The sequence below is a fragment of the Schistocerca americana genome, chromosome 1 (assembly GCF_021461395.2).
Source record: "Schistocerca americana isolate TAMUIC-IGC-003095 chromosome 1, iqSchAmer2.1, whole genome shotgun sequence".
Lineage (NCBI taxonomy): Eukaryota > Metazoa > Arthropoda > Insecta > Orthoptera > Acrididae > Schistocerca > Schistocerca americana.
The window spans coordinates 832,487,293-832,502,564 of record NC_060119.1 but is presented as its reverse complement, the minus strand read 5'-3'; the positions used below and the strand labels follow the sequence as shown (position 1 = coordinate 832,502,564).

The window sequence follows — 15,272 nt, the reverse complement described above, 5'->3', positions numbered from 1 at the left end:
ATCAATGCAGATTAGACAAGAAGATACTAGAAAATAAATGTAAATAAACTATGCAATTATACAAACAAGGACGAAAAGAATACTGAGAACAAAAGGACGCAAAAGAAAGGCCGAGACCGTCTTAAAGTGTTTACGAAATAGAGAGAAATTTACGTTGTAAATTTTCGTCCTAAAAGAAATAAACCACAAAAAAGTAGTAACTCCTTGGGGCACTTTTTCGTTGAGTTTTATATGCGCAACACCTTAAAACTTTCTGTTCACCGTAAATGTTTCTCCAGTGAATTATTGTTATTGATAATTATGAAAATGAAACGAAGTGGTTAGGTAATATCTAGCGGTCGCATATGGTCTACTCTTTCACAATAGTGCCAAGATGGAGGACGAGCTTAAAAAGCCCACCCGACAGGCGGATCACCAACATCAGTGCCATACGCCCTTACTCAAGAAATGGGAGAACTATCTAACAATCAATCCAATAACCGAAGGTCATAGAACCTGGCCAGAAAATCTGAAATAAAAGCTTGAAAGATACTGCAAGAAAATTAATTCAGCTTCAGAACGAAAGGTACCAAAGGGGCAATTCGACTTTCACTTGATAACAAAACGTGTAATAAAGAAAAAGACAGATACCTCAAATAGTTTTTCGTTACACAGAAAAGTTGGGTTTATGTCAGCCACTTTAAGGTGTCCGTAAAACAAAGAGCAAAACGTGCCGACGAGTAACTTAAAATTTCTACAGAAACCAAGTCGGGGTAATAAAAGTGCAAAATTAACAAAAACAAATTCTCGTTAAGAGGGATGTAAAGTACATTTCCTTGTTTGACTTGTAGCCTATATTAAAGTCATAATGAATGAAGTGAAACGAAATTTGATAGTAAAAATAAAGGTTCAAATGGACAGATACCAATACCAAGATTCACAGACGATATGGTACCTTCAACCGGAAGCGATATTTAGAAGTAGCTATTAAGGAAATGTTCAAGGAACTTAGTTAATAAATTCGTCTTAGGATAAACGAAACTGAATAGCAATAAAAAAGAAAGTTTAGACAAGACTGCAGGAACAAGAAAGACATATGGAGCGTACAGATACGGACAAAAAATCGTTCTTCTGCACATGACCGCTAAGGTATATTGATAGGCAACTGAGAAAGAAGTGCGTTCTAAATCGTGGAAAAGTTCGGAAAGAAGAAAGCTATAATCAATTGATGGGAAAGCCTTAGCAAGTGAGGGGATCGACTACTGAAACACCTGCTGAGGCCTCCGAACAGTTAACTTGGTATTTGGGTAAGTGTGAGAGATAAACTGTAGGGGCCTGCAAAGATTAGAGGTTATCGAGTATGTTTGCTGTGGGAGATGTAGTTAAGCGAAAAAAATAGAAAGTGGAGTTGAACAGTATTAGATTAGTTGAAAAACTGACGTCTTACAACAATAAGAACATGAAAAAGAAAGAAGAGGAGAAAAAGGTCACTATTAGGAGGAAAGAGATTTTGAGCTCCTGATCACCAGGTTATTCTTCAGTATTCTGATTAAATAGCAATTCCAATCTCCTCCACAGTGTCCAACAAATTCCGGCACATCACAATATTGATGGTGGTTCGTCCGTTGCATGAGAACATTCAGCACTAAAGATGGAAGCTTTTTTAGAATGGAATATGTTTCAGCATAATGTTTCATTTATTTCCTTGCTTTCACTTCTGGTTTCGTAACTAACTCCAGATTTCAAAAGCTGCTATTGCTCCACCTATACTACGTAAACACATAAGGACTGACTTTTTTTATAACTTTAATTTAGATGGAAAGCTCAAATCAAACTAGCCATCGATTATCACTGAAATGTTGTGTTATTCATTATTACAAACAAAAGTAAAATATTTTCTTACGCCTTCATATTTTTTTGTGTCCGTTGACTTCTATAGATTAAGGAGAGTCTTGTTTTTGTAGTTGCCTGCAGAAACTCTGACGACTGCTCGAATGGTGAGAAATGCGTACTCAGCCTGTGCGTGCTACCGTGCGTGGGCCACACGCAGTGTCCTCAAGGTCTTGCTTGCACCAATGGCTCTTGTCTTCTCGGCTGCCGCTCAAGCAAAGAGTGTCCCAGCAACCAGGCTTGCATCAACGCTAAATGTCAAGGTAAGTGAGTCTACACGTTGCGTCACCTGGGAAGAAGAGTCATAACCAATGTAGCTGCAGTAAATGTGTGACATACAATCTAATTGTTATTACCCTGGTGGAGATAAATACGCTGATTCAATGCTATTTCTGTTCGTAAAACCTTCGGAAACTATGCTAAGATTACTCTTCCGTTAAAATATTGAGCGACAGCGGAGACAACGCAAAATATATAAAATCCCTGCTCTCATTGATTGCTGTTGTAGAACAATAATAATTCCTGTTACATGAAAAAGAACCGATTGCATTAATATTATTATATGGATAGTGGGTGGCGAAAAAGACCGCGGACAAAAAGTCATATGAAAGAATGCTACGTCCAAAAGTGCATGAAGCAAGGTTTCATTTCTAAATCTTATATACCACATACTCAACTAAGATACCGTTTCGTGACATCTCTGAGAAAATCAGCAGTTTATTTAAGAAAGAATAAACTTCCTGTAATCTTAAATTAACATCTGCATGGTTGGTATGACGTGGTTAAGCATTTAACTCTGTAAGCTTGCTACCAAAATTCCGCCTGGAAAGCAGGCAACCAGGGCAACTTCCTGGTACGAGAAATTGCCGTTCCATAATGGTGCTAGGAGTGCAAGTGCAGTGGAGTTTCATAGTTCAGCAAAAATAGTGTTTTACATAAAATTTCAATATTTATTGCTAACTTTACGCCAAATTACACATAGAAGACGTCACTCGCCCATTCGAAACGAATGAAGATAGCCTACATATTGTTCTTGAAACCAGCAGCCCGGTCGATAAATTCCTGCTAGGTGCGCCACTCTCTAATGACACGGGTCTGTCATTTCACAATGATAATGGGTTTAGAGATCCTCTGAGCGCGTGCCTACCACACCCTACAGGAGAGAAATAGCACTCCTCAGTGAGCTGCATAACATTATTCATTTGTTTTGTAGCAAAGGCAAGGTGGAATATATTCTTCCATGTGGAATTCGGTTTTTGTGGCCCACCCAGCTTCACAAACTGTTCTATTTTCAGACATTAATTTATTTATTACTATCTATAAATACGTTACCAACATTTAAATAATAGATCATGGTCGCAAGGTTTTTTACTACTTGTTACACGATAAGTAAGTAAAACTAAAGTGTGTATGTTCCAGCAATTGATTACTTGAAAAATTATCTGTTATAAGAGGCTACAGAGCTGAAATAACAATAATAATAACAATAAGCATTAAAATGAAAGTATAAAACTAAAACTAAAAATGAAATAGAAGTTAACAGTAAACAGACAAACTTTAAAATACAGCGTGTAACGGGTATAAGTGCAGATATTTTTATATTGTTACCTTAATATGCCAGTGTGTTGGTTACTTCTCTGCGTCGAGCAGTCTTCCCACAAACACGTCACGAACTTTACGACCTCATATCTCCTGCACGGTCGTAACTTCACCAATAAGTGGACTTCCCCTGTCAGTACAGACTAACCGTTTTACATCCACGAGTCCACACTTCAATTCCTGACCTGTGACCAGGGGAAAATAAACGTTATTGGCTTGTTCTTGCCATATCTACTTGGAGCTACTATACAACATAAAAACATACCACTAGTAATAGCTATACTTATTAGTCTGCAAATGACATGAATACTGATATAATTTTGTTGAGTACACCGACCTAAGTCAGCAATAGAGACATCTGCACTTACATTTGTTACACTCTGTGTGTATTCTCCGGTCAGTATGTGGAAACTTTATTAAACAGATTTTGGAAAACAGAGGAAAGACATTTGCATGGCTAAATTACAATACAATTTTTCAGCTTTAAGCTCTGTATCGAAACAGCTATAATCTATGCCTTCCATTTTAATAGCAATCGATTTCTAAGACACAAAGCTTCATCTTCAGGTATAAAATACCGTATTCAATGAAAATGTGAAAGTGCTATGTACTGATGTCCACGTTCTGAGAACGAAGCGTCAAGATCTTGAAACAGACAGCAACTTCGAGAAAGCTTGTTGTCTCGGCCTGTTTGCTACTGTCTACACCACAGCTGGTTTCCGGTATCTGGTAGAAATCGGCTTTGTTCTGCAGCGAGATGCTGGGCCGGTATTACTGTAAGTAGGTAGTAGGCAAGGATTACTAGGCTGGCTTAAGGGCTTGTGACTTTCCAGGGACAGTAAGTATTTTCTAGCATCCACTGGAAAAGTCCTGGTAGGAAGCTGCACTTCACAGAGAGTCCTATTAGTGACAGCTGGAAACAGGGAACGTCTCTAAATGAATTAATGTTATTTACAATGAAATGAACAGCCTTAGCTGCTTACAGGCGTTGACATATGTCAACGGGGACAGACGAAAATGTGTGCTCTGGCCGGGACTCGAACCCGGGATCTCCTGCCAAGTTGGCAGACGCTCTATCCATATTTTTTTTTTTTTTTTTTTTTTTTTTTTTTACTGATCGTTGAATTTGTTCGTGGTGGACGTCAGATGACAGTCGTTCAGGTTGCTCGTTGATTCGTTCACTCAGTTTTTTTTTATTACAGATGGTAGCTAAACCCTCTGACCGAACACGCTGAGCTACCGTGCCGGCGTCCATCTGAGCCACCGAGGACACAGAGGATAGCGCGGCTGCAGGGATTTATCTCTGGTACGCCTCCCGCGAAACCCACATTCTCAACGTATTGTCCCGCACTACATTCGTAGTGCCCCCGCCCATTATACTCATTACTTGCGGCGCGTTGCCGATTCCCGTAAGAGTTCGGGCACTGTTTGTGCACTCGCACAGAAGAAGAAGATGGTCAAGTGGCCGGTGAGCCTTAACTATATATATACTAAGATGGTATCTGTTCTTTCGATCGGGGCACACATTTTCGTCTGTCCCCGTTGACATATGTCAACTCCTGTAAGCAGCTAAGGGTGTTCATTTCATTGTAATTTCATTCTAACGAGCTGCATGGTCACCGATGGTATCTGTTCTTTCGGACATGTTCGAAAGAACAGATACCATCCTCGTATTTATTAATGCTTTTATTTTTCTCCGAGATAATCTTACCGGACGACGCCGTCATTTCTCCCACCATGCTGGAAGCTGCAAAATAACAGAGGAGACATTGTAAAGTGCTCTGGAATGTAACGAGAGCACGGTACTACTGTAGTTTAGCGGCACCGCTTGCGAGCGTGGCGCTGAAGTGTAGTGTTGCGGTTTGCAGACCCGTGCCTGCGCGAGGGCGCGTGCGGGCCGAACGCGGAGTGCCGGTGCGTGGAGCACGCGACGGAGTGCCGGTGCCCGGCGGGCTTCGCGGGCAGCCCGGCGCCCCAGCAGGGCTGCGTGCGCCAGCCGGCCGCGTGCCACGCGCCCGGCGACTGCCCCGCGCCCGGCTACGCCTGCTCGCCCGCCGGCCTCTGCGTGTGGCCGTGCGACCGCGGCTGCGCGCTCGGCGAGCGCTGCGGCGAGCTGGGACACTGCGTGCGCGTCTGCCACGCCGCCAGCAACTGCCTGCCCGCCGAGATCTGCGACGAGGGCGTCTGCCGGCCCGGCTGCGCCACCGACCAGGACTGCTCGCTCGGACAAGTCTGCCTCCGCGGAAAGTGCAGGTGCGTACCTCCGGCGCTCCTATCCGAGCCCTTGTTACTCGTACGACCTCTTCAATGTCTCAATCTCAATATGCTGCGTTCCCGGATACCACTGAATACTGCCGAAAGAGAGACTCCTCTCTAACCAAAGGAGGGTTCTTCCACCGTATTTACATCTTTATTTATACTCTGAAAGCCACCCAACGGTGTGTGGCGGAGGGCACTTTACGTGCCACTGTCATTACCTCCCTTTCCTGTTCCAGTCTCGTATGGTTCGCGGGAAGAACGACTGCCGGAAAGCTCCGCGAGCGCTCGAAATGGATCCATGTAGTTTATTCACAAACAAGCGCAACTTCTAGACAAAAATTCACTATACTGAGTATTCACAAGCGATTGAAACCTCTCCATAACTGTCTATTCCCTGCGTCGTCTCCCGCTTTGAGAATTACTTTTTCTACCTCCTCGATTTTTCTGTTCTGCAGCATCTTCAGGTCCCAAGATACATGGGGCGATCAAAAAGTTTCAGTTTGAAGGCGTTGCTGCAGCTTATATCCAACGTTGTGTTGTCTCCGACGTGGGCACACAAGCTTCGACATTTAGGCAAGGGATAAGTGTGGCATTCCTATCTTTCCGACGTGCATGCGGTAAAAAGGGAAACGTGGACTATGGCGACGTTGTTGCCAAATGCAGAACCAACGTGCTGTTCTTCTTTTCTTGGCTGCCGGAGGACTCCATCGGAGAATGAAGAACGTGTATGGGGCAGCAAGTCATTTGTGGAATGGGGCGCCAAGAGTGCTGCTGCTTCACGATAACTCGCGTCCCGATATCGCAAATGTCGTAAAGCAGAAACCCAAATGGGAGACACTCGAGAACTCTCCCTATAGCCCTAATCTCTTACCATGCGTGTATCACACCTTTGGTCCCTTAGAAAAAGGCATCGAAGGGTTGATGATACCTATCGGACTAGGATGAGCAGCAACTAATTACGAACTTCTCCAAGCAGTAGGACATGGTGTTTTACCAAACGGGTATCTTCAATCTGGTGCATCGGTGGGATGATTACCTCAATGCTCACGGCGATTCTGCCTGACTGGCGTACCGATTCTGGACCATACGGCCTTCGAACAGAAACTTTTTGATCGACCCTTGTAACTTTTTCCGGATCTCGTAGTATACGTCCCAGTAACATGTCTCCTCTCCCACACACTTTTCAATTTGTGCGTCCCTGTAAGAAATCTCTCCAGCGCCCATCTCCCTCGCCGCCTCTCCCACTGTTGCCCGCGCAGTGGCGTGCGCACTCGAAAGAGCACTCGGTGGCAGGTGCGGCGTGGGCTTCACGTCGGGCCCGGCCGGCGGCTGCGTGGACGTGGACGAGTGCGAGGACGCGCCGTGCCACCACAGCGCCGAGTGCGTCAACACGGCGGGCTCGTTCCGCTGCCAGTGCCCGGCCGGCAGCGTGGGCGACCCCTTCCTCGAGCCCGGCTGCCGCGCTCCCGGCTCCTGCGACGACAGCGCCGACTGCGCCGACAACCTGGCGTGCCAGGCCGGCCGCTGCTCCGACCCCTGCGCCGCCGCCCCCTGCGGGCCGTCCGCGCTCTGCAACGTGTTCGACCACGCCGCCGTCTGCAGCTGCCCGCCGGGGCACCTCGGCGACCCCACCGACTCTGACGTCGGCTGCTTCAAGGTCGAGTGCACCACCAGCGAGGACTGCGCCCGCGACAAGACCTGCGACCAGCGCAGCTACAAGTGTATCGGTGAGTTGCCGCACCTTCTGCACGCCTACCTTTCCCTCAGAATTATCTGATTTTCTTTTGTGCTGACTTGTATAATGAAACGGGTATCATGTATTGGTTATTATATGGGGAAATACCTAAAAGAACTGCATAACAGTTGATATAACCTTTTGTAACTGGTTTCGGTCAGTTTTTGACCATCTTCATACCATAGTGGTAGGCGGTGGCGGTAAATGGAGCGGGGCTTGTAACTCCACGAATGTCAACACCCACTCCATTCACCGTCACCGCCTATCATCGAGGTATAAGAGTCTGACGATGGTCAAAAACTGACAGAAATTGGTTACCGGCCAAACAAATTTAAATGCGAACATTTTTAGGTTAGGCTTTACCGTGACTGTTACTGACATTAAATGAAACAACAATTTCACTGTTACCAGTCACCGTTTTATTTATTTCACGACGCGTTTCGAAGGTTTAAACCTCCATCATCGGGTGGGTTTACATTAGTAAGTATTACATTTGTGTGTGTGTTGTGTTACGATTTTTGGAGGAACTTGTGGCACTGCCTAGTGTAGAAACGAGACACTATTTCAGAATATGGTTTAGGATAACTTTTATGAAAAATTAAACTGATATCTAATGGTAAACATTAAATAAGTAAACTACAGTACCTTCAGTGATCACTGAAGGTACTGTAGTTTACTTATTTAATGTTTACCATTAGATATCAGTTTAATTTTTCATAAAAGTTATCCTAAACCATATTCTGAAATAGTGTCTCGTTTCTACACTAGGCAGTGCCACAAGTTCCTCCAAAAATCGTAACACAACACACACACAAATGTAATACTTACTAATGTAAACCCACCCGATGATGGAGGTTTAAACCTTCGAAACGCGTCGTGAAATAAATAAAACGGTGACTGGTAACAGTGAAATTGTTGTTTCATTTAAGGCCAAATAAATGTTTTTCTGGTTGACACAGTTTGTGTGGATTTTTAAAGTACTTTTTGCCATATCGCTATTCTCTACGAGAAATGTTGTCAAGAATCATTGATAACGTTTTCTGTTTATCTCCCCTGACTACCGGCCAATCTGCAGTCTTGTCTGCCTTGACCTGCATCATTGCGTCGACTTTACTGTTTATTGTTGGCCGTTACTTTGCGTAGTTAAAAATTGTAGTACTGAGATCGGAATTCGTAACACGGAGATCTGAATGGGGGAACCACTTTACTACCGGAATATTTTACCTAGCAGTAAACCATCATGTCATTTTGGAAGAAATGTACTGATCACATGGCATTGTTGACCAGGAGTAGGTCGGCCAACTGGTATTTTCTATTGACGCTATTTCGGCGACTTGCGCGTCATTGATGATGATGATGATGATGGTGATGATGATGATGACAGCACGACACCTAGTCCCCGAGCTGAGAAAATCTCCTACATGACCGAGAATCGAACATGCAACCCCAGTGCCTAGAAGGCAGCAAAGCTTATCGCTTGACCATGAGCTGAGAACATTTCTGGAGAGGAATGCATCTACTGAGGATAGATAATATATTGGTTTCCTGTTACCTTCTAATTGCAGTATTACAGCCGTTAAATTTGTCCCCAACATCCGTGCAGGTAGCATCGCAATGACTGCACCAAACCCCTTCATTTCTGCAGCCTTTGACTACTATCGATAACGTACCTTCCTCCAGTATAAAGATTCTTACACCAATCCTAACAGAGAGGGCTACTCCTTCGAACTCCATGGTGATTGCCTGGCGCCATTGGCCCCATTGACTGGTGTAGTCTTCGCCGTTACTCTCGCCAGAGCCCCTTGCAAGATACTACCAGTGAACGTTTTTTCAGGTGTTACCAATCATTTCACCTTAATCGCGGATGACGACAGCTTTTGGCATTGTAAGGGGAAAGTCTAGATGGCGGGGCTGTTATTGGCTACCGCAGAGTTATACAAAAACTTACCTGAGGACGTAAGATTAAAGTTGTCTGCAACATGTAAATTATACAAAACAAAGGCCTCCTGCTCCATTAGCAGCGCCTCAAAATCGATCAGTGGAGTAAATCTAGAAAAAAGCATAACTTCTAGAGAAATATTGCCTGTACCGAATATCAACAAAGGGACAGAATCTGCATTCCATCTGGGGATCGAGAGTGAACACCCACCTTTCGGGAGCTCCAGTATATTTGTTTTTGCAGGTCTTAGCGCCACCACTAGATATCTCGATTTCGTGACTACTTGATGTATTCCATAGATGGAACTGTCTCACAACACCGGCTTTCTAGAAGTTTCGTAGCTGCTACGTTACACTCGGTGGTATTTGCAATCAGATGAAACTAGTGGTCTTGCTCTCGTCGTGTCATAGATCCGTAACTGCATAAAAATGATATGTCTGAGATGTATTCATACCTAAGGAAGATGGTACGTATCGCTTGTACGTAGTGGGTGAATACGGAAATTCAACACCATTATGCATTCTAATTTCTGTTTACTGTATCATCATGTTTCCCCTCATTCCTACTTGCTATAACTGTTTACACTTGCTAGAGATCAACAATAATCATGTATTATTCTATCATTATCGAAGAAGTCCGCCCCCGGTAGCTGAGTGGTCAGCGCGACAGACTGTTTCCAGAATGAGATTTTCACTCTGCAACGGAGTATGCGCTGATATGAAACTTCCTGGCAGATTAAAACTGTGTGCCGGACCGAGACTCGAACTCAGGACCTTTGCCTTTCCGGGCAATTGCTCTACCAACTGAGCTACCCAAGCACGACTCACGCCCCGTCCTCACAGCTTTACTTCTGCCAGTACCTCGTCTCCTACCTTCCAAACTTCACAGAAGCTCTCCTGCGAACCTTGCAGAACTATCACTCCTGAAAGAAAGGATATTGCGGAGGTATGGCTTAGCCACAGCCTGGGGGATGTTTCCAGACTGAGATTTGACAGACTGTCAATCCTAAGGGCCCCGGTTCGATTCCCGGCTGGGTCGGAGATTTTCTCCGCTCAGGGACTGGGTGTTGTGTTGTCCTGAACATCATCAATTCATCCCCATCGACGCGCAAGTCGGCGAAGTGGCGTCAAAACGAAAGACTTGCACCAGGCGAGCGGTCTACCCGACGGGAGGCCCTCCTCACACGACATTCTTCCATTATCGAAGAATAAATTTGTTCCCATTTCTTCTTTTCGATGGTGGGACATGGTTATTTTTACTGAAAGTCAGCTACATTCTCTTATCGACACTTAACTGTCTGATTTGGAAGCAGTTCTGAAGTTGTAAAATTGTGGTTTTCTTTTCTTTGGGGCAGATCCGTGCGACCAAGTCAACTGCGGCAGAGGATCTTGCAAAGTTCAAAACCACGAAGCCACGTGTTCCTGCTTTGAGGGCTACACCCTGCTCAACGGAAAGTGCGCCGACGTCGACGAGTGCGCCTCGAGCCCGTGCCACAGCACAGCCGTGTAAGTAGTCCAGCTTCAGAGTGTGCGGTACGCAGTGTGGCAGAGTGAAAAGTGTGCTTGACGCGCGTGCCGGTGTGTGTGCCGCAGGTGCCGGAACGCGCCGGGCAGCTTCTCGTGCGAGTGCGCCGACGGGCTGGTGGGCGACCCGGTGCGCGGCGGCTGCCGCAAGCCCGGCGAGTGCCTCGGCGACGCCGACTGCCCCAGCAGCGCCGCCTGCGTCGACAACCGCTGCCGCAGCCCGTGCGAGGCGGCCGCGCCCGTCTGCGGCGCCAACGCCGAGTGCCTCGTGCAGGACCACCTGCCGCTCTGCCGCTGCCCCCAGCAGACCAGGGGCGACCCCAAGGTACGCGTTTCGGTCGCTGCCTCACGTCCTCATCATCAAAAACAACCAATGATAAAGTCGTGTTTTTAAGAATAACACTGTTTAAACCGCGTAATGTATTTTTTTATTTATTACGTTATTGACATGTTTCGACTACTGCCATCATTAGTTACAAAACTTACAATTTCTGAAACAAAGTTCGTTCCCAAGTTCTAACGACGACAGCACCTGAAACACGTCAAGTATGTAATAAATAAAAGATACAATACCAATCGTGACATTATTACTAGCAAAAGTTCATAACGATCGCAAACTCATCTAAGAATCTTACTGTATGTCTTTTATTGGCAATATAACATGGTTCACTAACCGCACAAGAGCGTCAGAGGTCAGAAGACGAAGCTGGAAGCTGACACTGATCTGACACAGCTGACATACCAAGTGTGCCTTATTCATAGAGGTGGACATATACATTTGAATTTTTTTGTTCTACAGACGAACACGTTTAGTGCGCTGGGTTCTTTCTAATGAAGCAGAACGTGCACAATGATTTTTAGAAAGCTATACAAATTTAAATACACTGGCTTGTTTTGCCAACCGTTTCTTTCCCTCAGAAAACGACGTTACTCATGTAACACCTATCACAGAACTTCACCTCCTTAATTAAACATATTGCGTATTATTTCATTTAAGTATAAGGTATATCTAGAATTATAATATGTGTGCATAAGTCTTTCTGCGTCAAATCTCAACAGAAAGGGTATTGTGGCTCATAAGAGTCAATCTAGTTTTAGTACTCCCTATCGCTTATGATGTTTAACAACAGTGAGGTGTACTATACATGCAGTGGCTCTTCAGTAATATATCAAACTCTTCTTCCTCACTTACACTCAAAATATGTAATACTAAAAGAAAGAGAAATGTCGTCATTTGACAGATAGTTTGTAACCTATCAAAAGATTCCAATAACATGCGACTGGTGATACATATTTCATAAACACAAAGTGCTTGATCATCGTAATATCTGGTTTGGCTGGACCCTTTACAGCCACACAAATATCTGTTTTGAATCTGCTTGTTTTATAATAACACTAGCCTTTTCCCCTTGGCTTTGTTCGCAAACGTATTCGGCACATATACTGCACACATCACCTCTTCCTCCCCCCCATCTCTCTGCTCCCTCATTTCCCCACCTCTATCGTGCATCTCATCTTCCCGGTACTCTCTGTCCATCTCCTTCTTCCACCTCTTTGTCCATCTCTTCTACTCCCTCTCTCCAACTATATCTTATACCCCTCCTTCTCTCCTAATCCCCTCTCCCTCTCTCTCTAACCACCTCCCCTTCCACCTCTCTCTGTCCATCCCTTCCTCTCTCCCCTCTCTATCTCCTCCAACCCCTGTCTATGTCGCCTCTTCCTTTACACTCGCTCTGTCCATCTCCTCCTGCTCCCACCCCCCCCCCCCTCTCTCTCTCTCTCTCTCTCTCGCTCTGCCCCTCGACATCCAACTCTCTGGCCATTTACTCCACCCAGTCCTCTACGTCCAACAGTTAGTCCACACTCTCTCTCTCCCTCCCATCTCTAACCATCTCATCGTTTCACCAGCTGTGCCTATCTTCAAGTGTAGCCCCTGGAAAACAGGTTGATAAGGCAGGCTGATACTACTACAACCCCGGCGGGGTCAGGGATTTTCTCTGCCTCGTGCTGGGTGTTGTGTGTTGTCCTTAGGTTAGTTAGGTTTAAGTAGTTCTAAGTTCTGGGGGACTGATGACCATAGATGTTACGTCCCATAGTGCTCAGAGCCATTTTTTTACTACTACAACACGACACACCTGTTGTGCAGGACACTCCACACGTCAAATGTAAAACTGTTTCTTTCCCCTGACATATAGGCTGCGTCGCAAAGTAAGTTGACAAGGAAGGCGAATACCATTCCCACACAAAACACCTGGTGAGATAGGAGGTTATAAACCACACACTGCTGATGCTCGTGAAGTTTGCTGTTTGTGTGCCAAATTTAGTTGAAATCTATACAGAGGTTAAGGTGGGGATGCCAGACATATATCACTACATACTTTGATTTTTTGCACATTTGATTTGTATGTTGTTTCCATCCTACGATCTTATTTTTTCGTGTACTTTAGGTCTATGAGGTAAAGGTAACTGTTGATCAGTAATTTGCCATTCCTTATAACAAATATCATACTAAAATAGTACCCCATATAAGAGTGCTTATGATGACCGAAAATCATACACAGAAATAAAATCAGCACAATTCAGATATTTAGAACTCGCACTTAAAGAATGGCATATGTGGTCCCGAATACAAGTCCACTAATGGTTGAGAGTACCGCTTCAATTGGCTTCGCTGTAACGGGTCTGTTTGAAGGACACTACCTGTGAAATGACAGAAGGGGAGTAGTAGAACGGGCAAAAATGGTTTGAGTTTACACTGCACTTGCAGCTACTGAAGCAGGAAGATGATACGTTGAGCCGCTTGTTGAAGCTGTTACACTAGGAGTATCTCGGCTTGCGCAGGTGGAGTGCGTGAAGCTGGAGTGCTCCGAGAACGCCGACTGCCCGGCGTCCCGCGCTTGTGTGGACTCTCGCTGCGTGGACCCCTGCTCGGTGGCGAGCGTGTGCGGCGCGCAGGCCGACTGCGTGGCCGACAACCACGCGGGCGTCTGCTCGTGCCTGCCCGGCACCACCGGCGACCCGCGCCTCGGCTGCGTCGACCTCCAGTACTGCGCCAGCGACGCCCAGTGCGCCGCCGGCGCCGCCTGCAACAACGGACTCTGCAAGTGTGAGTATCACGTCTGCCGAGCGCACTCTGCATTAGGTGATACTGGTATCCCTCAAAACATTTCGGCAAATTCTGCGGGCTGCAGTTGGAGGTTTGTTCGCTACCTGGACTCTTTACAGAGACTCTGCGAGCAACGCATTTCTCTACGAGGGGTGGTCATGAAGTTTTAACCGTAATCTCGAAAAAATATTTATTTATTTTTTTGTTTGCTAGTATATGCCTGCAGTCCTGCGACACAGTGAAACTAGCGCCCATAACACCTTAGGGCGCCAATGGGTGCCATCGCTAGGAACATGTACCTACAAACAAAAGAAAATATTAATTAGCAATTTAATTTTTTGATCTGATAATTAAAACTCTATGTCCCTCGTAAAACGGTCGCACCGCAGCATCCGAAGAAGACTAGGTTCAGGTGTTAAAATGTTGTGCCATAAAATGGTTACAAAAATCCGGCTAAACAATTGGAAATGTCTTCTACTTTGCACTTTTTCCAAGACTAACATTACTATCGAAGTTCCTAATGCTGAAATAATTTTTGACCTTTTAGCGTTACTGAAATCTGTTGCGTTAAGAACGTAGGTATAGACAGACTGAAACCCATTATTTGAGTGACGACTAATTATCTCACTTTCAGACTAAAGGGATGCTGATTTTAGAGATTATTCACAAATCATGCATTACATCTTGGGTAGTTCCGTATTTACATATGTCTGCCAGTCGCGTAAGAAAGGTATGCAGAAAACCAGTGGTACTTGGAGAGACAGAGTGAATAGGGAATTAGTTTTCTACTACTCTGCGCGACGTGCATTGCACGTATCATACGATGCAATGGAAAAAAGAAGAAAAAAACGTTCTTTCAAAATCGTTAGCATAAATCTTAGTGATAGCCCAGTGGAATTCAGTCTTATGAAACATTAGAGGAGAATAAAGTATCTCCTAATCCGATAATATAATTTCACCTAATCATTCGTAACAACGGAAATACATAAGCGTTTTTCGCTGTGCATATATAATATAGGTATACTCCTTAACATGAAACACTGACGAAACAAGAAGGACTACACCGTAGTTTTTCGGCACAAACACATATCACACAGGTAGGGCAGCGAGGCGTGTCGTTACATTTTGATTTTGCCCATCTCTTACGTTTTATTGGTCGTAACAAAGCTCTCACGTAAAATTGTGTATCAACGATCGGTATGGGAATAGACAATCGCACGAATATCATAATTAGTCAGATTG

The 15,272-nt window shown here is 44.9% G+C and overlaps 1 protein-coding gene across 1 annotated transcript in view; it reads left to right on the top strand.

Annotated features, from left to right (window-relative positions):
* LOC124594527 overlaps positions 1-15,272 on the top strand; it is a 605,846-nt gene that overhangs the window by 253,269 nt on the left and 337,305 nt on the right. Inside the window, exons 27-32 of the mRNA XM_047132903.1 lie at positions 1,944-2,132; positions 5,337-5,721; positions 7,021-7,454; positions 10,756-10,906; positions 10,994-11,249; positions 13,766-14,030. Of these exons, the coding sequence (XP_046988859.1) occupies positions 1,944-2,132; positions 5,337-5,721; positions 7,021-7,454; positions 10,756-10,906; positions 10,994-11,249; positions 13,766-14,030 (1,680 nt within the window). The remainder of the gene's footprint in view (positions 1-1,943; positions 2,133-5,336; positions 5,722-7,020; positions 7,455-10,755; positions 10,907-10,993; positions 11,250-13,765; positions 14,031-15,272) is intronic.